Source organism: Drosophila tropicalis, unplaced genomic scaffold (assembly GCF_018151085.1).
Source record: "Drosophila tropicalis isolate 14030-0801.00 unplaced genomic scaffold, ASM1815108v1 contig_593, whole genome shotgun sequence".
Classification (NCBI taxonomy): Eukaryota; Metazoa; Arthropoda; class Insecta; order Diptera; family Drosophilidae; genus Drosophila; species Drosophila tropicalis.
Window position 1 is genome coordinate 10,623,463 of NW_027173070.1, and position 24,773 is coordinate 10,648,235.

At 36.2% G+C, this 24,773-nt stretch overlaps 5 protein-coding genes across 6 annotated transcripts; 1 reads left to right on the forward strand and 4 right to left on the reverse strand.

Moving 5' to 3' along the window:
• Positions 1–1,057: 1,057 nt before the first annotated feature.
• LOC137576754 (facilitated trehalose transporter Tret1-2 homolog) lies at positions 1,058–2,647 on the reverse strand. The gene has a single exon (XM_068290022.1). It carries the CDS (start codon positions 2,531–2,533, stop codon positions 1,202–1,204), a length of 1,332 nt encoding a protein of 443 aa, XP_068146123.1. The 5' UTR covers positions 2,534–2,647; the 3' UTR covers positions 1,058–1,201.
• Positions 2,648–3,786: 1,139 nt separating this feature from the next.
• LOC137576521 (facilitated trehalose transporter Tret1-like) lies at positions 3,787–5,204 on the reverse strand. The gene has a single exon (XM_068289690.1). The coding sequence runs from the start codon at positions 5,168–5,170 to the stop codon at positions 3,833–3,835; it is 1,338 nt and encodes a 445-aa protein (XP_068145791.1). The 5' UTR covers positions 5,171–5,204; the 3' UTR covers positions 3,787–3,832.
• A 58-nt stretch (positions 5,205–5,262) lies between these two features.
• LOC137576522 (facilitated trehalose transporter Tret1-2 homolog) lies at positions 5,263–6,829 on the reverse strand. The gene has a single exon (XM_068289691.1). It carries the CDS (start codon positions 6,732–6,734, stop codon positions 5,409–5,411), a length of 1,326 nt encoding a protein of 441 aa, XP_068145792.1. The 5' UTR covers positions 6,735–6,829; the 3' UTR covers positions 5,263–5,408.
• An 841-nt stretch (positions 6,830–7,670) lies between these two features.
• On the reverse strand, positions 7,671–17,165 carry egr (TNF superfamily member 12 eiger). Of its 2 annotated transcripts, none has more exons than XM_068290722.1 (6): positions 16,427–17,165; positions 11,134–11,259; positions 8,825–9,168; positions 8,568–8,758; positions 8,348–8,458; positions 7,671–8,273 (listed from the first exon to the last, which is right to left on the reverse strand). In XM_068290722.1, the coding sequence occupies exons 1-6, from the start codon at positions 16,622–16,624 to the stop codon at positions 7,903–7,905; spliced, it is 1,341 nt and encodes a 446-aa protein (XP_068146823.1). In that variant the 5' UTR covers positions 16,625–17,165; the 3' UTR covers positions 7,671–7,902. The 2 variants fall into 2 exon arrangements, with proteins under 2 accessions (XP_068146823.1, XP_068146822.1); XM_068290721.1 differs by having other exon boundaries at positions 8,348–8,476.
• Positions 17,166–20,061: 2,896 nt separating this feature from the next.
• Positions 20,062–24,764, forward strand: LOC137576613 (BOS complex subunit NOMO3). The gene is made up of 6 exons (XM_068289839.1): positions 20,062–20,244; positions 20,382–20,928; positions 20,985–21,888; positions 21,945–22,123; positions 22,180–23,144; positions 23,201–24,764. The coding sequence occupies exons 1-6, from the start codon at positions 20,105–20,107 to the stop codon at positions 24,078–24,080; spliced, it is 3,615 nt and encodes a 1,204-aa protein (XP_068145940.1). The 5' UTR covers positions 20,062–20,104; the 3' UTR covers positions 24,081–24,764.
• Positions 24,765–24,773: the final 9 nt, after the last annotated feature.

Consider the following 24,773-nt stretch of genomic DNA (forward strand, 5'->3'; position numbering starts at 1 on the left):
TATTCCATAGAGTTCACTAAATCATGTATCAGAGTCCAAGACAAATCAATCAGAGGTCTATTTTATTATGCAATCCATGTGAACATTTATTTAAACTTAATGATTAGCATAAGTATTAATCGATCTTATTTGACCCAATATCTTTTTAACTTCATACTCTAAAACCAAAGATTAGATTCATCACACGTTCATTCATTCATGGAAAAATGTATAAAAACTAATGTAAATATAAGCAACTACCAGAAACAAATGCTATCTCAACTGGTAGTTAATTCTTTAGACTTGTTAGTCAAGTTGGTATACAGAACTCTTTTAAGCCTCACCAATTATTTTAAGAAACTTATCAGCTAATTGTAATACTAAGTGCAGTTTTAATATTATTAATAATATTGACGCTATGAATTAAATGTAAAGGACTAGCAACTATCATCGGCATAAGTTTTTAATTAACAATCATTTCAAGTATTTCAAAGATAAATATCAAAAGTCTAAATTAAGCCTAATAGCCTTGGTGTGTTGTGTTTTTACTTCAAAATTTTATTTGCTTCTTATTAGGAAAAAGCTTCATTAATTTATTAATTTTTTAATGTTTGACCTTATGTCTGAAAAACATCAAATAAAAAGCAACATAAAGGTCACACAATTAATCAAATATTTAGGTCCAATTACTCTCTACTTATATATAGAGCTGGGAAAAAGGTAAAGGAAGAGAAGAGGGTTCAGGGCTTTCTTAAAAAAAAGGTGGGAATCTTAAGAAATCATACTACGAGAAATTATGTAAATTATTCTTTTTCTGCTTTCTGCTTTTGTGGACTTTTTGACTGCCATATATAGCTAGGTTGAGATCATTCTTTGAAAAATTATACAATTCTTAAGAAAGGGTTGAGCAGATTGTTTGTTTTCAGAAATGACCGATTGAAGCATATTTTGCGAAATGATTAATAATTGCAACTCTTTGAGAATTACAACTTAATGAAATGAATAAAACTGTAACAAAGATACAAAACTTCACTTTAAACCTTGGATGGCAATTACCGACAAGGAGACGCCCATTAAGTACTGCGAATTTATAGGTTTATTGAAGCAAATTTTAGCGTTATTAGTTTCCAAACTTGTATATATTCCTTGACAGTGCTGAACTGTTTTAAATACTCTTCAATAGTTCCTTAATAGTTCATAAACAATTGCAACAATTAAATAATTATTCCAAAATAGCTTGAATCTCATTCAAAGTCTTGCCCTTCGTCTCGGGCACTAGGAACAAGATGAAAAGAAAGGCCAATAGCGACATAATTGAAAAAAATAGGAAACATACAGCCTCGCCAAATTCGTGAACACAAAGTGGAAAGAGTTTGGTAACACAAAAGGCAAAGAGCCAATTGGTTGTGCCTGCAATGGCACCCGCCACAGTTTTCGCATCTTCGGCAAATAATTCGGCTATCAACAGCCACGGCACTGGTCCGAAGCCAGCGGAGAATGCAACAATAAAGATCAAAATGGTCAAGATTCCGATCCAACCAACATTCTTCGACTGAAGCCATTTATAATAGCCGGCCATGATCAGAGTTGAGACGCACATGACTATGCCAGTAATAAGCAAAATGATCTTACGGCCAATTCGATCGACAAGAAAAACGGCCATAACCGTGGATAGAACCATAATGATGCCCAGTAGTATGGTACATAGATTCGCTGAGATCCCAGTATTGGCACTTTTGAAGATTTGGCTTGAATAGAATACGATTGCATTGATGCCAGTAAACTGTTGAAATAGCATGAGAAAAACCGCCAGAAATAGGCCTTTCAGAGTGGCCTTTCGGAAAAGAGCGTCGGTGGCCCGAACTTTTTCTTTTTTGGATTCCTCAGCCAATTGATTCAATTCGGCCGTGTTGTCGGTGTCCTTTCCCCGAAGAAACTTCAATGCCTTTTCCGCCTTCTCAGTTTTTCCCTTCTGCATAAGATATACAGGGGATTCTGGCATCCAAACGAAGGCCATGAAGAAAATGATTGGCAAAATGCCACACAGCAAATTGACAATCTTCGCCTCCAGAAAGCCACCGAAAATGTAGGTATAGAGAATTCCATGCACTAGAAACAATTGAAAGAAGCATCCCATCTTGCCACGATGCTGGATTTCAGCGACTTCAGTGGTATACATCGGAGCAGTGACACAGAACGAGCCACCACAAGCACCGGTAACGAAGCGTCCCAAGTATATCATTACAAGATTTTGAGCGAACCCAATTAAGGCCCAGCCCATCAAATAAGGTATAACCAATGTCAACATTGTCAATTTACGTCCAAATAATCCAATAAGTACACCCACCGGGACACACATACAAGCTGCACCCAAGGTCATCAGTGAGCTGATCCAGCCCCATTCATCATCGGTGGGTGTGAATTTATATCCCGATTTTCCTTCCATATAGCTGCTCTCAACCGGTCCCGACCAACCAATTGACGCACCCAAACAAACAGCTCCCAGAGCAGCTGCTATTCCCGCCATATATTGTTTCCATCCTGGATAAACCATAATAAATGCAATTTTTGTGAAAACTTTTCCCGGAATGTGTAAAACCACAAATTTTTTTCTCAATTGCCTTTTTTATTGTCTGACTTAAAAATTCAAACTAGTCTGATAGAGGCAACACAATTCTCAATATCGGACCTATGGAACACCTTTCACCTCAGTGTCGATCTTATCTTATGTTATGTTATGGGGTTTTTCGGGTTTTTAGGACAAAAATTCTAATAATCCGTGGGTATATAAATTTATCATGGTCAAGATAGCTTCATGGATATTTTCAGTTTACAAGGTTCATATTCTCAAGAATTTTATTAGAGCAGTAGCCGATTTAGGACTATATTTTGAAAAGGAAATTGTTCACTTTTGATTTGAAATTGTATTAGTGTAAGAGGAAAATAATGGCGAGTTGGGGTGAAGGATATTACACCTATAATCAACCTCGAGGATCCCGTATTGATATATAACTGAATTGTATAGATTATAAGCTATATTATGTTATATATAATTCAATAATTATTATGAAACTAATCAGTTGCTGATTGATAAACTTAGTCGGTTTACAAAAATTTGTATAATGCATAATTTTCTGATTTTCATCTCTCTAAAGTGCACTTTATAAACTTTTTAAAGAGCATACGAGAGAGCAAACGACAATCTGCGCATGCCTCCAACTAGAAGAGGGACTAGAAGAAAGATTCCTAAATACACAATGAATGGGGAGAAGGCAGAACTGTTGCTTGCCGCCCAAAAAATCGCCACCTGTTACGTTCCTCATCGGGCAAACGGCCATCTCTTGTTTTAGGCAAGTAATATTCGGAATTTTAATGTTTGCGATTGCATGACGTTAAGTCGGTCAGCCAGCCAAGTCTTGGTCAGGATGCACTTGAATCTGGAAACCCGTCATTGGCAACGTACAATACAAAGGAATAGCTTGCTGCATGCCAATTGAATCGGTTGCTAAGCCTGTTGCTACGGACAGTTCAAAAGGGCCATGATGATGAATGGCTTTTGCTTTTGCATTTTGATTTTTACCAGAATGCAGTTTAAGCTGGTTTCAAAAGGAAAATGTTATTGAAACTTTCGCACGCAGAACATTCCAGTTGATGTGGCAAATGGCAAAAGACTAGTGTGTTAGATTTACTCCTTTTAGCCATCAATATAAATATCACTTATTTGTGAATGCCATTTTATAAGCATTATATTAAATTCAAGATGATTTGTGGGTTTTCTCAAGTTTTTTTTCTTTCTCATTATTTTTTTTTTATCATTCAATTTAAGTGTTTTAAAGCTAATTTTTCTACATTCTCATCCACCAAGTATTTCTTGAATTTCTTTTATAGTCCTGCCCTTTGTTTCGGGAACGAGAAACAATACGAAAACAAAGGCCAATAGCGACATAATTGAAAAAAATAGGAAACATACAGCCTCGCCAAATTCGTGAACACAAAGTGGAAAGAGTTTGGTTACACAAAAGGCAAGGAGCCAATTCAATGTGCATGCAATGGCACCCGCCACAGCTTTCGCATCTTCGGAAAATAATTCGGCTATCAACAGAAACGGAACTGGCCCCAAACCACCTGAGAAAGCCAGCACATAGGTGCAAATGGACAAGATTCCGATCCAACCAACATTGTTTGACTGAAGCCATTGATAAAAGCCGGCCAAGAGGAGAAGTGAGGCGCACATGACTGCGGAACCGATAAGCAGAATCATCTTACGGCCAATTCGATCAATAAGAAAAAATGCCATGAGACTCGATGTAATCATAATAATGCCCAGAAGTATGGTACACAGACTGGAGGATATCTCAGTATTGGCACTTTCAAAGATGTGGTTCGAATAGAATACGACGGCATTGATGCCAGTAAATTGTTGAAATGCCATAAGACAAATAGCAAGAAAAAGACCCTTTATGGTGGCCTTTCGAAAAAGAGCGTCAGTGATTCGAACTTTTTCCCTTTTGGATTCCTCAGCCAATTGATTCAATTCGGCCGTGTTGTCGGTGTCCTTTCCTCGAAGAAACTTCAATGCCTTTTCCGCCTTCTCAGTTTTTCCCTTCTGCATAAGATATACAGGGGATTCTGGCATCCAAATAAAGGTTATGACGAAAATGATTGGCAAAATGGCACACAGCAAACTGACCATCTTTACATCAGGAGCTGCACCGGCAATGTAGCCATAGAGAATTCCATGCACCAGAAACAATTGAAAGAAGCATCCCATCATGCCACGATGCTGGATTTCAGCGACTTCGGTGTTATACATCGGAGTAGTGACACAAAACGAGCCACCACAAGCACCGATAATGAAGCGTCCCAAGATTACCATTTTAACATTGAGGGCAAATCCAATCAAAGCCCAGCCAATCATGTAAGGTATAAACATTACCAACATTGTCATTTTACGTCCAAATAATCCAATAAGTACTCCTGCCGGGATACATATAACAGCAGCACCCAAGGTGAGCAGTGAGCTGACCCAGCCCCATTCATCACCGTTGGGTATGAAGTCATAGCCCGATTTTCCTTCCTTATATCTGAACTCAACTGGACCCGACCAGCCAACCGAAGCACCAAATGAAAGAGAACCCACGGCTGAAGACATTCCTGCGGCATATTGTTTCCATCCTGGAAATACCATCATATATAAAACGAATTATTTTTGAATGATGCACATTCAAAAGCCTACTGAGAAAGGTTTATGCTCGGTTTTGCCTTTTAGTAAAATTTGACACCTTCTCCTTGTCATAAATATGCGTAACACATAGTTGCTTTTATTAGCTTTAGATTACATTAAAGATGATTTATGGGTTTTCCTTAAGTTTTTTGAATCGACATTTTGCCAATTATATCACTTTAAATCAGAGTTAATTTTTATATTGTCATCCGCCAAGCATGGCTTGAATTTCATTTAAAGTCTTGCCCTTTGTTTCGGGCACAAAGACTAAAACAAATAGGTAAGCCGATAATGATGAGGCACCAAAAACAGCAAATACACAGGCCTCGCCAAATGTTTTGACGCCTAGAGGAAATAGCTTGATAACGCAAAAGGCAAAAAACCAACAACAGCTACAGGCAATGGATCCGGCCACTGGTTTGACGTCTTCAGCAAACAATTCGGCCATTAGCAAGAACGGAACTGGTCCAAAGCCAAGGGAGAATGAAATGATGAACAGCAAAATGGCCAAAACGGGCAACCAACCCATGTTCTTTGACTGAAGCCAATGAAAATAACAGGCCATAACCAAGCTTGAGAAGCACATAACAGATGAAGATATCAGGAGAATGATCCGACGCCCCACTCGATCGATAAGGGAGATTGCTACAACCGTGGACATTACCATAATGATGCCCAGTAGTATAGTACAAATATTAGGCGAGATGTCAGCATTGGCACTCTCAAAAATTTGCGTGGAATAAAATACAATCGCATTGATGCCGGAGAATTGCTGATAGAACATCAGCGTTATGGAAATAAAAAACTCTTTTAATATCGTCTTGGTAAACCGAAATCTCTCTTTCTTCTTTTTGGCATCCTCAGTCAATTTTGCCAATTCGGCAGTGACATCAGCGTCCTTGCCACGTAGAAACCTCAAAGCCTTCTCTGCCCTTTCCACTTTGCCCTTTTGCATAAGGTATACCGGGGATTCTGGCATCCAAATGAATATGGTAAAGAACACCACAGGCAACATGCCACACATCAAATTGACCACTTTCACAGGCAAAAAGGCGCCACAGATGAAACTATAAAGAACCCCATGAACAATCATCAGATGAAAGAAACAACCCATTCTTCCACGCTTGGTAATCTGTGCCACTTCGGTGGTATAAATGGGAGCAGCAACACCGTATGATCCACCACAAGCACCTAAGATGAAACGTCCACCGTACATCATGTAAACATTTTGGGCGAATCCTATCACTGACCAGCCAATCACAAAGGGTATAGCAATTGACAACATGGTAGTTTTGCGCCCACAATAAGATACTAACAATCCCGTGGGGATACTCATAAAGGCCGCTCCCAAAGAAAGCAGCGAACTGATCCATCCCCATTCATCGTCGTTGGGTTGAAATGGATAGCCCGATGAACCGTCCTTATAACTGCCCTCTAGAGGAGCAGACCATCCACCCGCGGACCCAAAACCGGTGGCTCCAAAAGCTGCTGATAATCCTGCAATATATTGCTTCCAAGCTGGCGGTAACATAATGTCGTTAAAATGACATAAATACAATCCAAAACAAAAAATTTTGACATTATTTTACCTAGTCTTGACTTAAAAACTTGGTCAACTGAGAAAAGAAATAAGGTTAACTAAAATGATTGATTAGCCAAAAAGCTTTAATACTTAATCCTTATTGTGATACGGAAAGAAATGTCATTTATTTTCATATAAGAGCTAGAAGATTAAAAAAAACCATTAGAATGCAGACGCTTCAAAAAGGAAAAATCCTTTTTCTTTGCATTAAACATCCGAATTTGGATGAAAGTTGTAGAAGAATAAATACTTTTTACACGGCTTCACAAGAGCGGATTACTTACCAAAGGGTATTAAAACAGTATACACTTTTTGATTCAAATTATGATCAACAGATTTCCATTACGTAGAAATTATTGTCAAGGCATTTTTCAGGTCAAACTTTCAAAGTGACAAGAAACCCAACTGAAATTAATAAAAGCTCTAGGAATTCGAAGCAAACGAAACTGCGCATGACTCAAACTAGGAGAGAGGCCAGAAGATTGACAAAGAGCTCATATGTATATGGATACCAGAATACAAAATGAATGGGTAGGCAGAACTGTTGCTTGCCGCCCCAAAAAACCACCACCTGTTACGTTCCCCAACTCAGTCGACCATCTTGTGAATTTGGCAAAAGTACTTCTAAAGATTTAGGGCTTCCTAGGACCTCAATGTGTGCAACTGCATGACGTCAAGTCGGGTTTGAGCAGGATGCACTTGAATCTTGATCCCAGTCATTGGCAACGACAGCATAAAGGAATAGCCAACTACATGCCACTTGCCATGGTTTGCTCTGGCATTCAACGAACTCAATTCAATGTGTTGCCAAGGCAATGAAAAGGAATGCTTTACTTTTTTTCCCTCTCTCTTCTTGAATGTATGTCACACAGATTATGCTACGAGTTCCGTTTCATTTCAAATTAAATTTAATATTTTCGTTTAGTTTAATATCAGCAGAATATATATATATCTATATATATAGTGATATATACATAATAAGTTATACATGAGTGACTAAAAGCTATGTAACTATTTGCTAGATGATCTGTTAAATCGTATTCACGCGTAGTCTAGACAAGGTGACTACTAAAGCTTAGACTGGCCAGTGCCTCCTTCTCCTCATCCTCATCTTTCTTTACAGCTTGATAATGCCAAAGTAGCTGCGATTATTCGAATCCCTTAGCATAACATTTCGATCTCGATGTATGTCACGCAAGTGAATCGATTCATTTTCTTGCAACTCAATCAAGCCGCTGGTGTGGCAAGTGTGTATCTTTTGCGGCATATTGGTAGGCACTGTGTTGAGGCACTGTAAGAAGGCATTCTGTCCATGGAATATAATAAAGCCATTCTGATCGTGAGTGTTATTATAACAGATCTGAGCATAGATATAGTAGAGACCCGGCTGATTCACAGTCAAAACTCCGCCACTGACACTGTAATATTCTTGCCATGTATTGTCGCTGGTTGCTGTGGCATGACCTATATACATATCACCCTGATATGCTGCAAAACAATAAAGAAGCGAGAGAGGGATTAGAAATCATTTTGGTTAATTGATACTATATAAAGATACTTACAGCTCACTTGTATGGGTGCCTGATGATGGGCCACTTTACGATTAAGATGAAAATGGGCAGCAGGTGTTCGACTCAATTGATTTGGATTCGAATTTAGATTCGTTGATTTGGCTGAAATTAAAGATTCACCTGCAAAATTAACCAAAAAACAGTTTCAAAAACGTTTCTCTTGCCAATTGTTGGAATATTTTTTTGTTTTTCCTATAAACTTTTTACACACCTTTGCGAAGCAGAACCCTCGGACGACGATGCACTCGCCGACGATGATGAAGTATAACAGATTTATGTTCTTTTTCGTTAATGTTTGTTGATTTTTCTGACTGCTCTTGGGTCTTGTTCTGTTCTTGAGACGTCGGGAAGTTATTGGACTGCAAATCATGGCCTAGACTTGAGGCTATGGAACGAGACTTTCTGTAAAGTTGAACTCATTGTTATATATATGAAGTTGTATATGTCATCACGAATGGGTTTACGTACCTTTCCCTTTTCTTTTTGGAATCATTGTAGCTGGTGAAATCTTGAAATACGTTATCATCGTTCGAGGCAGATGAAGAACTGGCATCATCGGTCTCCTCATGTGTGGGAGTTGTAGAAGCCATATCGTTTTCCTTTTCATTGAAATAGTGATAATTTTTGATGACATCGGCATAATCCTCATAGTCTGTTATAAGACCATCCTCGTCATCATCTCCAGTGGCTGGCCAAGTGTCATCATCATCATCGTCGTCGTCTTCTATTCCATCATTATCTTCATCATCATCATCATCTTCGGACTCAATGGCATCTAGTTTGCTGGGATCCTCAATAAGTGCATTTTCATACTGCAACAGAGACAGAATATATATATATATATATATAATAACTATATGTACTTGTACAATAAATTTATTTAGGTCGTACGTGACTGCAACATTCTTCCCTCAAATTCATTTGTGTGATTTCATTTCTAAAAAAAATGCGCGGATTTTCCTTCTTATTCCTTCTTCTTCTAATATTTTTTTTTTTTTTTGTCTTTTTTTTCATTTTAATTGATGGCGCCTGCCCCTCTAGAGTCTAGCATTTAGAGAATTGCGGCTACATTATACTTATACAATCTATATCTATGTTTATACACACACACAGTTTATAGAAAATCTTGAAACGATCTTTGCCATTAGGGCAATTTGATGAGATCAGATCCGTCATCACTTTGGTCTATATGCAATAATTTCTTTATAGAGCTAATAAAACATTTTGCCTTGAAACTAGAATACATCGATTTTCAATTGTATACAGATATGTTTACATATATATCTTCTATATGTTTCTATGTCTGTATGTGTAAGGCAACCAAAAACCATATCTCAAGTGTAAATGTGGCAATGTCCTAAGCCTTATGTTATTTGGTGGTTTGTTTTGTGGCTCATAAATTAGTTTTTTTCTTTTGGCTAATGTTTTTTCATGTAATTGAGAGTTTAATATATTAGCCTAATTTATCAATATTTCAAATTTCTAACAAAAAAATGAAGCAAGTAAGTCGACTCGTCGACTCGGGTATACCATACACCAGGTGAAACAAATTTTTTTAAATTTCGAAAACCAAATGTACATATGTATGTCTATTAAATTGTTTTTACATGTTTCATAGTATGTGCTATCTCGCTCACTCTACGAACACACGAGCACTCTAGCGCCGCTACTAGCCAACGGCCAATTCTGGCCTTGTGGACCGCGTAGTAAAATACGTTCATACGCATATTTTGCATGTTTCTAGTCCGATTTCAATAAAATTTGGTAGTTTTGTAGAAATAGATAAGATTAATTAGTCTGCCGAATTTGAATGCGATAGTCAAAAAACTACAGGAGAAAATCGGTTTTTTCTTAATTATGGAGGCGGAAGTGGGCGTGGCAAAATATGAAAATATATATACTCTGCGCGAATACTAAGCCAGTATACATACTAAATTTGGTGACTTTAGCTTTGTTTGTTTTTGATAAAATCAGTTTTGTTTGATTTGCGGGGGCGGAAGTGGGCGTGGCAAAATTTTTAAATAGCCAGTTTCTGCGCGTCTATTTAACTAGTCTGCATACCAAATTTGATGTCGGTAGCTGTCATAGTTTTTAAGAAAATCAGTTTTATGTAAATTCCGGGGGCGGAAGGGGGCGTGGCAAAAAGTTTAAACAATTAGTTTCTGCGCGCCAACTAAACGAGTATATAAACCAAATTTGATGTGTCTAGCTGTTATACTTTTTAAGAAAAACAGTTTTATGTGATTCCTGGGGGCGTAAGGGGGCGTGGCCGAAATTCCAATTAACTCTGAACATGTGCATACTACACGAGTATACATACCAAATTTGGTGGCTCTAGCTCTTATAGTCTCCGAGATCTGCGTGTTCATACGGACGGACGGACGGACGGACGGACAGACGGACATGGCTAGATCGACTCGGCTATTCATCCTGATCAAGAATATATATACTTTATAGGGTCGGAGAAGCTTCCTTCTGCCTGTTACATACATTTTGGCGACTTTAATATACCATTTCACCCTATGGGTGTATGGTATAAAAACACACACACATACACATACACAAACATGTGTGCATCAAATATATATTTCAAGTGTCAGCACATATTTCTATTAATATATGTCGCACCACACAAAAATATTTGCTATATACACAAAGATTTTTATCATATGCCTATGCGTGGCGCTCTAAATTTTTGTGGCCAAAAACAATTTTCCGTAGTTTTTTTTTTACTTTTGTAAAATTTTGTTTTCAAAACAATTCATCATTTGGTTTACCTCCTTTTGAAATTCATCAATATCCTCTAGATAATGGATGCCCAAACGTTGCTGTAGACTATCGACAACTCGTTTCAGGGACTTTAAGTCCTTTTCTGCTTGAGAGACACGCATTGTTTGCCATATCTGAAAAAAAAAACCAAAAAGTTAAAGTTTTTTCTTTTAAATAACATTAATCATCTTACAAATGCAACTTATTATATATAGAATTAATGCTCAACACTATCCCATTGGCATCAAAATTAGTCAAGAGTTTCTTGAGAAATTTCTTAATATCTTTGTATATTTTGGACTTAAAATCATTAAGGTAAATCCCTATATAAACCATTAATAAATCAGTTCATTCCACTTGGATTTGAAAATAATTTATGACTTCTTTTCACATTAATGATTAATATAAATTTAGTTTTTTAGAGTTTGCGGTAAGAATGTATTAAATATAGATCATTTCTGTTTTTTGTTAATTTCGAAAATTATGTTGTCAGATTGAAGAATGGAAAACTACTTTAAGTTTGGTATAGTATTACAAAACAAAACTAAATTCGTCCTCTAATGTTTGCAAAAATCATTCGGGGAATTCGCTTTTCGGAATATATAAGCAAATTTTTGAAATTTTTGTGGGTAAAAAACAATTTTTAAAGTAAACAGTATTTTTAGACAATTTTTCAATAACAAGGCATTCTAAAAAGGAAACCTTTGTCGCAAACAATGAATAATTATCCAGCTATTGCATACTTTAAGGAGCAAAGTTTCCCCATTTTTCAGCCAGAGCGATAAATAAGATAGTAAAGATAGAAAGTAATATACTCATAAAGAACTTTAATAAGTGTATTATAGTGATATACATGGTTAAAATAGGACGATTATTTATTTTTGCGTTTATTAATTAGTAAAATATGTAAGATAGTTACGAATTGACTTGTTATAACTAACAACTTACATATATAATAACCGGATCTTATAGATTTAAATTGTGTTATTAGTTATTATATTAGCATATAATTATAAATTCAAAATATTATCTATAAAAGAAATAATATTTAATGCAAATTCAATAGAAGTTAAATAAAACGTGTAATTCTTTGCATTCAATATTACTTAATTAATAATATTATTTAATAAATATTAAAATTATCTTAAATAGTAACTACTAATAAGTCTGGATTATAAGAATTCTTCAAATATTCGTTTCGAAAAAAGTTAAAAAAGATTTTGTAAATGGTTTTTATTAGCTAAGTATGCCAACTTTTGTACTTGAAACTTTTTTTTTATCTAAAACCTTGCATTTCTTTTGATTTTTTCTTTATTCTTTATCTGCATTCTGAATCATATTTGCATAGAATTAGTAATAGAATTTTCTTGGCATTACTAAGCCGATTTCAATAGAAGAAAAGGCTTTGAAACTTCAACCATTTACTGATAAATGTAAACTCATTGTTCCAACAGATCAAATTCACTCTGTGAAATCATTTATTTCCTGAACGAATGCTTACAAATTTTTATATAATAGACAATTGGGTAATTTCTAGTGTTTGATGAATTTCAAATTCAACCATAATGCCTTATCAGTCATATTCAATAATCTTCAATTAAGCCAATTATAGTTAGTTGGTGCTAAATCTAACACATAATACACCAGAGAACTTTGACACCCAAAAAATAAATAAAAAAACATACAAAAAACAAAAAGTGCCCAGAACGCACTGAAAGTCGAAACACAGAAGTGAAAGATTTCGTGGCACATAATCTTTTTAATGGATCATTAACATTCTGGAAGCGAACATCGCCGCCAGACGCCTGCCTGGCCCCTTTAAGAACGCATTGCTCAATATGGCAGCGACTTTTCATAATTCTTTGACTGGGCAGCCAAAAAATAAAAAATAACCAAACAACAACAATAAAAAAAGAAACTAAAAGAAATACAAATTCTGCACGTTTCTTGATAATAAAGACCTTGATTATACCCTGTAGCATTTGAAATTGGAGCTCTAAATATACATCTGAAACATTTTGGCCTATAAATAGAAACAATTTATAAACTTACAATGTTCCTACAAAACAATATTACAAAGTATTATTAATGTCTAAATATATTTGTTTGTTTTTCAGCTTGTTTATTTGTATATCAAAAATGAATAACAGTAAATATTTATTGGGTGAAAAGTGTGTGTTAAGCAGATTAAATACCTTCTCGTGCTCAAGTGATTTTGATCTGTATATAAACAACTATAAATTAATATTTACTTAATGCTTTAACTTTTTTATCTAAAAAGATTTGAATATTGTCTATTTAGCAGTTGGTTTGGTTCAAAAAGGCTACAACTTTTGTATGAATTTCTAAAAGCCCATAAATTTTATCTACTTGTAACCCATGCTCTTCTTTTTTCGCATTACGTAGTTGTAATTCTCAACTAGTTTTAGCATTTAAATTGTGGCCTGACACTACAACTCTGGAAAGGTTAATAAAGTCTGCTGATAAGAGGATTTAATTACTTATGAAATAGCGTGATACAGAGACAATCTGATAATCAATCAGATAATCTTTTGTTTGCTTAAATAAATAACCTTGCAAGATTTATAGCAAAGGTTTTATGTTACTAAAATAGCATCTTCTACCACATAGTCTAATAATACTTAGAACTTTGTTTATTTAAGTACTAAAGCGTTGTATTTATTTATTTATATTTTATATATTTTATTTATTTCTGTTCCAGCTGATACTGAGAAAGAGTAAGAGACTAACAACTAAATATTTGGTCTCTGAAATTCCATGGCTTCAATTGAATCTAAAATGCAGAAATGAACCTAGACATTTGGTTGAGAGTTTGGTGAGAGATCCACTGAGACAAATGAAGTTCATCAAGATAGTGAACAAAACAAGTATATTATAGAAAAATCAGGCAAAAATATCTTTATGATTTGTGTACTTATATAAACTATTAAGATAAGGATATTGAAGAATTTACTTCAATTTGCCATAGATCAGATTCATTGCATGATATTGACTGACTTTCTAATCTCATTTCTAGTTAATGTTATGGAATTAACAAAAGTCAAGATCTAACAAGTTTATATAGCGATTGGTTTCCACCAATTCCCTCTGTTCTCTAACTTCTGTAACCTATATATTTTAACAATCTGAATATACCCCACAATGAACAGGGTATATAAATACATACATATGTACATATAAACTTGAACGTCCGCTCAACTTAAGCCAGCCCCATAAAAGTGTGTCTGAGTGTGGGGAGAAGAAAAAAAAAATAACTGAGTAAAAGAGGAGAAAAAAAATAAAATTAAAAAACAACTCGTACTCATACTCATTGTATAAATTACGTATACCCAAGACCAAGTACAAGGGCTCTCTATACAAACAAAACAGAAAAAAAAAACTCGTTTATGTAAAAAACTTATTTAATTAAAGTTTTGCATCGATCAAGGGCCAAAAGACTCTGACATGGAGTGAGTGAGATGGGGAGAGACATGGCCATTGTCAGGGCTAAATAGTTATCAATGTGCATTCACTTTGATGGATAACAGATTTTGATATCTCAGAAATCCATGTATGCACAATTAATTGACTTTCACTGGACACTTTGATGAGGGTTTCCGACTGCACTTACATTTGTTCGTATTTGATTGTTGGTTTCAGAATTCATTGTTCAACTAGAAAATCTTAACAAAGATTTATGTATGCGCACATATACATATAAAGAAGAATTTGAGTGTGTCCAGCGGGTGGCAAAAGTTCCGTTCTTCATTCTCAGTTTCAATAATTTACAAGTCAATTGAGGAATTGTACGATTTCCGTCGCCCAAAGCCAAGAATTTTGCTCATTTTTGTTTTGTTTTGTTGTCCAAGCAAATGCAATGCAGAAAGAAGTGCGCAATCGGAGGCTGATATATGTATACATATATGGTATAAATTGTATATGGAACATATGTATCATGTATATAGAGACCAAGTGCTGAACTATGTAAAGATAGTGGGCAATCATTGCAAGAAATATGGCAACAACTCTCTCCCTCTATCTATCTCTCTCTCTTTCTCTCTTCCCATGAACTCATAAAACAGTTTCGTTTTCATTGGCTTATCTTATTTTTGCCCCAGAAAACTCATTTATATCTTTATTTTTCGAGACGAAATGAAATAAAGTGAAAGGATCATGTAGAACTTCAAACTTAGTCAAATCAATCAACAGCGCAGTCAATTCTATATATGTATATATAGTATAACAAACAAAATTGTTTATACTAACTATTTGTATCTTTGTATCCGTTTCAATTTGTATATGTATCTGTGTCTGTCTTTGTATTTGCACAGGCACAGTCGACGAACTGTTCCCATTTAGTTCTTGTCAGCAAACTACATATTTAAAGATTTAAGACTTCTGTTGTATCTTCAAATTCTTTTTACTATGAATTGTAATTCCCAACTAGTTCTCGTTCGCTTAATGGCTAAATGTGATTTATTTGCTTTTCTCTTTGTTAGTTGAAGCTCAAAAATTCATAAATAACATATATTTTAGCCCCTGTTTAAAAAAATGTAAATAAAGTTTAACGTTTGTTAATAAATGGTCTAATATGAGCTTTAGATTTAATTTTATGACTATTTAACTATCAAAGGCAAATACAAATGAAGTGGGGTTTCCCAGTACAATTATAGATATGTACCCTAGCACTTAAGAAAATGAATTTGCTTTTATAGTCTAATTAAAGATTCTTTTTTTTAGAGATTAATGAAATTTCCATAAAAATTCTTTAAAATATACTAAGTTTGAACATATTTAACATCTCATCATTTATTTGAAAGTTATTGACAACTTTTGCTAATTTTCAATACCAAAAATATTTTCAATTACGAAAAAGTGTAATCAATCATTAAATTTTTCTCAAAGTGTATCAAGACTCGTTTTGGTGACGACATACAACACGTATATCTTCTGCCTAAATATAGTTTATAATTTTTCTGCCAAAATAAACGGAACAAAAACATTGTTGCAAATTTGATACTACCTATGGCGGTCACGGTTCATAAAATTTCGGTTAAGTCTTGTTTTAATTATAAATTCAATTTGAAAATTATAAATAGCAAAACGAGTGGGGGGAGGGGAGGGGAGAGAGAAAAATGATATGCGTTAAAACAAAAATGATTTGTTGTCATTCCAAAGTTTATGATAGCAAAACATGAAATGAAAATTATCTAATGGCATTTCTTAATTAAACGTAAGAACTAAACTGCTGTGTTTTAATTAATTATTTCACCAATTAGTTAGCTGTTTCAATCATCTTACCGTTAAGCCCAAGATAACAATGACCAGGGCCAGAGCTGTTATGGTAAAGACAGTGGGTATCAGCTGCTTTAATGTTGTTGCCTTCCGTTGGGTTAGATGATTATGATGAGATGAGGTTCCGCTCGATTGACGATTGGCCGGAAAACTATCAACGGCACTGGTTGGTGTTATAAATGGTTTAAGTGTCTCCGCTGTCATAATTACAATTGACAAGCGCAATTAATCAGTTCAAATCAGTCAGTTGAGACTTTTAGATCACACAAATACGACAGAATGTCTAGAATGTCGGCACAGAATCTTGACTCGAGTTGCGATGTCTTGGAATGGAATCTTTGACTCGAGAGTGTACAGAATGTCAAGTGCTTGGGCTAGATAACCGGACCCGGCACTCGCAGAGAGATAAACAAGTTGTCGCCCTTTGCGTCTTTGTTAAGTTAAATGTTTTTTTTGCACAAAAAACTATATGAGTATTTACAAAAAAAAATCACACACACTCATAAAACAAGTTTCCACTCACTTCCATTAACTTCACTCACTTAGATTCCCTTCTTTGCACAAGTAGTTGGCTTTTTTTTAGATATACTACTTATATATTTTTTATCATTATCTTGTCTTGTCTGCTGATTGCACTTCACTTATTTTTGTTTTCGTTTTTTTTTTACACCAGCTTGAGGTACGCACGCGCTTTTGTTTTACCACCTTTTTCGAGGCAAGATGTTGGTCGAGACGTCTATTTCGATCTGCGGCTGGCAAGAAACTGAGAGCACCACCACGGTCTCCGGATTTAGCGAAGCCATGCCAGCCGAACCAGCAACAGCAACAGCAGCCGCAGCCAAGGCATATTTCCTCTTGTCGAAGCATGTACCGAATAAATATATTCAGATCGAGACAAAGCCAGAGAGAATGAGAATGGGAGAGAGAGAGAGAGAGAGAGCGCATGATCTTTGTTCGAAACGGGGCATACTTAAGGGCGCCTGCGCCATTTACTTTTCATTTTATTTATGTTGTATGGTTTCGTTTACTTTACGGTTTTCCATTATTTTGGCAATTTGCGCCTCGGGGGGTGGCTTCTGCTCATTACAAACATTAACACTGACCTAACACATGTGCCTCCATATGGGCATTTACCCTTAAATGTAAGTGTACACCACTATTATTTGGTTTAGGATAAAGCACCAGGAAACTGTTTAAATGTTTTCTCAAAATTTCACTAGAATTGTTGATAACAGAATCACTGATACAATAACAACAAATTTTTTTAATATTAAGCGAATAAAGTCACAAGGAAATTCTACAAATGCTTAAATAAGTCCTTTGGAAATCCATATAAGAATAAAATTTGTGAGATGAAACTAAAAAAGGGTTTAAATTAAATCAAACATTTATTTGACAACCTCTAGGAACACTTCAATAAGGTAAGAGAATAAAGGATTGTCACAAAAACTTGCCTCACTTGGCTTATGAAAGGACCCAAAATAAATTATTTAAAAATATTAAGAGTATAAAATATGACATCAAATAGAGATTCCTCATTATGTTCAATAATTGGTTAGGAATAGACTCAGCAGGTCGGACTTCAAAAAATTAGTAGTGAACTGTTTTCGGATCTATTATAAACTACTCATATCTTAATTTTAATAATTACAAATATATATACATATTTAAATAGTTTTTGATTCCTAATACGTCTTTCTGTTGATAATAAAGTTCTTTTTTCTGTTTTCGTTAAACAATTTTGGAATATGAAATAGGAAAATATTCCAGAAAAACAAAATATTCCAATCCTAATTGTTTAAATATCGTAACTCTACTATAAATTGAGATTGCCTGCATATTTTCACTAAATCAACTAAAAAGGATCAGTAAATCAAGAAAGTTCTATGAATTTTATGCAAATTTTCCCCTATTTTACCTGCTCGAAACGTAGAAAACATTTGAAATCGGATTAAATTTTTGAAAGCATATTAATTTTATTTGCCTTAATGTTAAATTTAACCAGATCTTTCACATTATTTATTTAGAGATGTTAACTAATGCCCAGTTAAGACAATTTCATCTATAACTAAAAACATTCATTTGATAAAAAATTACCACACCTAATTTAATAAATAAAAATTCAAAGCCTTTTAGACTTTTATGCTTCTTAACGAATTAAGAATCCTTTGACTGATGGGATTGTTGTTCATGTGTGCATATATTAATTTAAAACACTGTGTATAATTGACTTTTTTGCCTCGTCCACTAAACCTCCCTCGTTTTAATAGTTTCTTTGGGTTTTTTTCGGGGTGGTTGCAATTTCAAATCGGCAATCATTGATTGCTATTTGAAAGCAACACCACTAAGCGGTTTAAAAATACACCCCAAACACACATTTGAACAAAAAAAAAACAGCAATATATTTCTATTTGTACATAGCATTCAAAGCATTGACATTTTTAAAAACGGAATATGAACCTCAAGAAATTTTGTATGTTGTTGTCTTCTTCTTCTTGGGTTTTTTAGGAAAAAACACAACCGATAAGATTGAAATGAACTTTTAGCATTTCATTAAAAAGAAATTTATTATTACTTAGGCTTATCGGTTTGCTAAGTAATGCAGCCAAACTGACGGCAACATAGACTGACAAAGAGATAGAGAGAGAGAGGGACGATGGGCTAATTATATTATAGTCCGCAAAAACCATAAAATCCGATGTGGATCAGTTTGCTACCGTCGTAAATCTCACAAAAGGTGCATAATTTGAGAAACCTTCGCGTTTGCGTCGTTTTTGCAGCTAATTAGTTTGTAATTGATGGCGACAACAGGTAAAAACCGAGTGGAAAATGTCTGGCACGAAGCAGACAGATACATATGTGTGTCTATATCTTTGTAACTATTTATTGATCTGCCCGTGGTGTACTGTGGACTTCCGGTCACTTAACCAATAGCTAACGCCAGCAATTGCGCACTTTTTCAAAGTCAATGTCATTTATTGAGTCTGGCAAAAGGCTACAGAAATTTCCTACAATTCTTTAGCTTCATAGACACAGATACACACACATATGAGTGTATATTTGTGGATGTGCACATGTGCCCCCCCGCTCCAAAGCAATCCCAATATACATATATCATTTTTCATTGTATTGCGGCTCTCTCATCGGCCAAATGTATTAGGCAGACGACGCCTTCCAAAACATCTCCAAACGATGCTTGAAATGAATTTCTTTCTCGCTTTATCTTGCTGTTAATCATATCACTTCGGAGGCACTTGGCTGGGATGGCGTAATGAAAATTCGTTCCGATAATTAGTATATGACAAGCTTATATCTGTTTCAATGAAAACTATGGGTCGTTTATTTTGCTTTCAATGTCAGCGCTGAAGAATGTGGAATGAATGCCTAATGATTTTTGTGTGAGCATTAATAATAAGAATATTGAGACCAATGACAGTTTAATAGTTTGACATATGCAAAACATCAAAACTGACAATTGCAAAACATTATTGAATATAATTGTTCTGACCAATTAACATTGTAACGGACAAGTTGGGAATTTAAATTTCGATAGACTGTGGAAATAACTTATCGATACATCATGTAATAGTGGTGGCAACGCTGTGGCTGAAAACCAATGCTGCCAGACTGTTACGCTCTTATCTTCTGGCACCACCTGTAGACGTTAGAATTGATGGCAGCGCTATGGCAGAAAAAATTGGCCTATTTTTTGTTTTAATTTTAATTAAATTAATTAGTACTAATGCCCAGGGTGAAGTATTGGGCTGCGGCGGTTTCATTAAGAGTCATGCCGAAATAGACTTTTCCAAGGTGGAAATTAAACTGTAAGTAAACATGACCACAAAGCCGACTGATAACACGTACTCGCACACACACAGACACACACACACACACATGCTGACCCGCAGACATGCTAATTGGAAGAAAACCCTAACCCACTTTTTTTCTGTCCCCAAATTAGATTGACCAGGCAGGGATCACTTAAGGATAAGACTGATTGCTCCCCATCGAACGGTTATTATTTCCTGCCCATTTACGATAAAGGTGAATACTTGCTAAGCGTTTCGCCGCCGCCGGGCTGGAGTTTTGAGCCGGAACATGTGGAGCTAAATTTCGATGGCAAGAATGACGTGTGCAGTCAGGGCAAAGATGTAAATTTTGTATTTAAGGGCTTTGGCATAACCGGCAAAGTGGCCCTAGCGATTGGCAGTGGAGCACGTGATGTCAATGTGGAGCTGCAATCAGAGCAAACAAATGAAGTCCGGCGCACAAAAACGGATATCAATGGAATATTCTCATTTACCCCCATAATACCGGGAAAATATGTGGTCAAGGCAACACATCCCAAATGGCATTTCTCCAAGTCTGAACATAAAGTGGTTGTGGTCAGTGGAAATACAGAATTGCCCGAAAATTCTCTAGTTGTCCATGGTTTCGATATTAATGGCCGGTTTGACAATAATCAGTTGCCTGGCAACATTGGTGTGGCCTTGTATAAAAAGAAAGGAGTAAGTGGAATGCATTAAGATGTAATTAATTAATTAATAAATCTTCCTTCCTTCAGCAATCTTTGGATGCCAAGTGCGAAACGCCATCATCATCATCATCAGTTAGCGCCAAGAATACTCTAAAAACTGCCTATGAATCATCACCTAGTTGTTATACACTTGTTGAAAAATCAGGAGAATATAGTTTCAAGAACGTTCCCACTGGCAAATACTTGATTCAAGCCATCAATGAGAATTCCAAACTTAAATTGCACCTTAGTCCCGAGTTCATAGAACTAGAAGTAGCCAGGGATACACTGGAACTGAAAGAAGAGTTTGGCATAACTGGTTTTACCATTTCTGGTCAGGTTTTGACTGCCCAGAGTGCTGGTAAACCCCTTGCTGGGGCTACCGTGAAGCTAAATAATCAGAAAGTTGCTGTAACCGATAGTCAAGGAGGTTATACTCTTGAAAATATCAAAGCTGGTTCCTATAACATTGAAATCGCCTCACCACAACTGCAATTTAACCCAGTTCAAGTGAAGGTTTTGATTAACACCGAAGCGCTGCCCACCATTATCCCGCAGGCCTATGAAGTGTGCGGCAAGGTTGTCTCTAGCAAATCCTATACAGTGGGACTAACCAAAAGTGGTTCAACTTTCCATACAACAGCGACTACGAAACCCGAAACTGGTGGATCATGGTGTGCTTTCCTGCCAGCGGGCAAATATCAAGTAGAAGTCGTAACCACTGATGCGGATAAGGCAAGTGGGATCCAGTTCTTCCCGGTGCAACAACAAACCGAGGTTAAAGATTCACCAGTGGGTGGCATAACCTTCTCCCAGCTGCGTGCCAAAATACGTGGAGAGTTGCAATGTCTGCCCGACGCCACGGGCACTTGTACAGCTGCCGAGGTGACACTCCAAGCTTTGGATGCCACTGGTCAGCCCACAGAGAACAAATGGAAGGCCAAGGCTCATCGTAAGTTGAATGAAAATTGCTTTAAATATATGACTAATTTTTGTAATTCTTTGCAGGTGGCAAATATGTGTTTAAGGATGTTTTGCCCGGTCCATATGAGCTGACTATTCCTCAGGGCAACCTGTGCTACGAATCCACACGGGTATTTATCAATGTGGCAGTTGCTGAAGAGGATGCTCCTCCATTCGTACACAAGGGTTACGAAGTCTCCATAATTTCCAGTCATCGTGCTTTGGTAGGTAGATGAAATAGACTTCCCTTGGCTTTGTACTGATCTTTCTTCTGTTTTAGATGAGATACACCCACGTGACGGGCCCCTCGGAACCAAAGCCAGCAACTGAAACCTTAAAAATTCTCTCCGGTGTCAACACATTCTGTGTATCTAAATATGGCAGCTATGATTTCAAACTGGAGGGTTGTCATCTCTATGATGATTCATTGCCCAGCAAATTTATAACACCAGAACCGGAACAATTGCAAACGCTAATCATTAATGCCGTAGCCCATAAAACTGGTTTGCGTGTCTTATCCACCGAACCCAATGCAGATTCTTTGAAACTCGTTGTGGAATCGGAATCTTTGGGTAAACAGACTATTACACCCACGGCAGAGGCCCATAAAGTTGATGGCAAATATGCCTATCGTTATGATGCGTATCTCAAGCCCGAGGAAGTTCTCGATGTTACCCCATTGAGTGATGTCCTGCTATTTGCGCCACAGCATCAGCAAATTGTCGGGGCCAGCGATTGTGTGGATATAGCATTTAATTTTGTGGCCAATCGTGGTTTAATCTTACGTGGCAAGGTTGTGCCAGCAATTAAGGATGCCAAGATTACTCTAAGTTTTCCCGATCAACCCGAACTGGCCAATTTGGAGGCCCTAACCTCGGTGACGGGTGAATTCAAATTTGGACCCATCGATGACAGTTTAGCCTTTGATTTGCATGCAGAAAAGGAATCCTATGTGTTCAGTGAATACAATCGTCAAACGGCTTCGTTTAGTGCCCACAAACTCTGTGAGATTGTGGTAAAAGTTAAGGATGAAGCTGGTGAAGCTTTAAGTGGAGTCCTGCTCTCGCTTAGTGGTGGTGAAAGTTATCGCAAAAATCTCATCACTGGCGATAATGGAGCCCTCAATTTCCATTCCCTCTCACCCTCGCAATATTATCTAAGACCCATGATGAAGGAATATAAATTCGATCCGAATTCCAAAATGATTGACATTAAGGATGGCGAAACAGTCGATGTTACCCTGGTGTAAGTCTCTTATTAACACAGAATTGTGCAATTAATTGAACATGGTTTTCTTTTAGTGGCAAACGATTTGCTTACTCGGTGTTCGGGACAATAACTTCTTTGAATGGCGATACCTTCCCTGGCGTGTCTGTTCAAGCCACATCCGATGAGGGATGTCAGCATCAGCAAGAGGAGGCCATCAGCGAAAGCAATGGACAATATCGTATACGTGGACTACAGCCTGGTTGCTCCTACACTGTTCGCGTTGTTCCCGATAACGAGAATGTTGAACGTTCCATACCCGCACAACAGACGGTGCAAGTGGCTCACGAAGATGTGCGTGATATCAATCTGATAGCCATTAATCCTGTCAAAATTGTCGATGTCACAGCTAGAGTCATAGCTGCCCAAAATGATCAGTACAAAACTCTACGAATTGTCATGTATCGCAAGGGATCCGCCGATTCGCCTGTTTTCTCACAACGTGTGGGCACACCCGTGAATCCCAAGTCTAAGAAGAATCCTGGTATGAATGTATACTTTCCACGCATACCACTCGATGGCAAGAGCTATGTGGTTGAGCTGCAGTCGACACTGTCGGACAAAACCTATAGCTATAAATTGCCTTCGGCCACTTTTACGGCCGACAAATCTTCGATATTCTTTACACTAGAATTTAAACCAGAAGTGCGTACTGCCGAGGCAGATCTCAATCAGAATTCCATATCGGCATTAGTACTCATTGCTCTGGTGGCCATAGCATTCTTTAAACAAGATTTAGCTGTGAATTTCCTCACATTTGTGTGGTCCAAAATCAATGATCTTGTTTCGGATCTTGCCCAGCGACAGAAGAACAAAACGCCAGTCCGGAAAAATGAGCCAATCAATCAGCGTGAAATCGAACAAATGGCCGAACAGATAAATGCCATTAAAAAGAAAAAGGCCAAGAAAATTTAAGACAGGACCACCGAAAGAAAGAGAGAGAGAGATGGTTAACCTATTTACACTAACACTATGAACTGAAATGTATATATTTATACAAGTTTTTGTCCAATTATCTTTTCAATCAACTCCACATACACAAACACACTGATACATACACATATTAATTGCTTTGTAGTATTTTGATGACATTCAAAGAGATTTTTCTAGTCTTGTACGACCAATCAGCGCATAAGTTAACATATACATATTTAGATCAAGAAAATGTTTGTTAAAAAAAAAAAACTTTTCCCCATAGACTATCCAGTTAAAACATTTAATCTACTATTTAGTAAGAAACCAAAATAAGAACTTAAATAGTAATTTTAAAACATGAATTTACATATAGTATATACTTAAAGCCATTTTAAAATGTCTCTGCATTGATCCTTTGTTAAAGGATTTTAATTAAATTTCAATTTCCTTCTCATGCTGTAGTGTAAATAGGGCCTTAGTCAGGCTTTAGACGGTTGGAGATATCAGGTATTCGGTTTTGTTTAGGACTTTTTTTAAAACAAATTTCTGTGGAGTTTTGCTTTTTTTTTTTTTTTGATTTTTTCATTTATTTTAAATTTGAGGCAAGTTTATTTTGTGTGAGAGTTCCTTTCACTTTCTTATTAGCTAAAAATAAATAAATACAATAAATAGTTTAAAAACGAAGATTGATTT

Coding starts and splice junctions, on each gene's coding strand:
- LOC137576754 (XM_068290022.1), bottom strand. CDS start 2,533: ATGGTTTATCCAGGATGGAAACAATATATGGCGGGAATAGCAGCTGCT.
- LOC137576521 (XM_068289690.1), bottom strand. CDS start 5,170: ATGATGGTATTTCCAGGATGGAAACAATATGCCGCAGGAATGTCTTCA.
- LOC137576522 (XM_068289691.1), bottom strand. CDS start 6,734: ATGTTACCGCCAGCTTGGAAGCAATATATTGCAGGATTATCAGCAGCT.
- egr (XM_068290721.1), bottom strand. CDS start 16,624: ATGACAGCGGAGACACTTAAACCATTTATAACACCAACCAGTGCCGTT. Junction 11,260..16,426: donor TTGTTATCTTGGGCTTAACG/GTAAGATGATTG, acceptor TTTTTTTTTCAG/ATATGGCAAACAATGCGTGT. Junction 8,274..8,347: donor GGCACCCATACAAGTGAGCT/GTAAGTATCTTT, acceptor ATTGTTTTGCAG/CATATCAGGGTGATATGTAT.
- LOC137576613 (XM_068289839.1), top strand. CDS start 20,105: ATGGCAGAAAAAATTGGCCTATTTTTTGTTTTAATTTTAATTAAATTA. Junction 20,929..20,984: donor CCTTGTATAAAAAGAAAGGA/GTAAGTGGAATG, acceptor TCCTTCCTTCAG/CAATCTTTGGATGCCAAGTG. Junction 23,145..23,200: donor ACAGTCGATGTTACCCTGGT/GTAAGTCTCTTA, acceptor GTTTTCTTTTAG/TGGCAAACGATTTGCTTACT.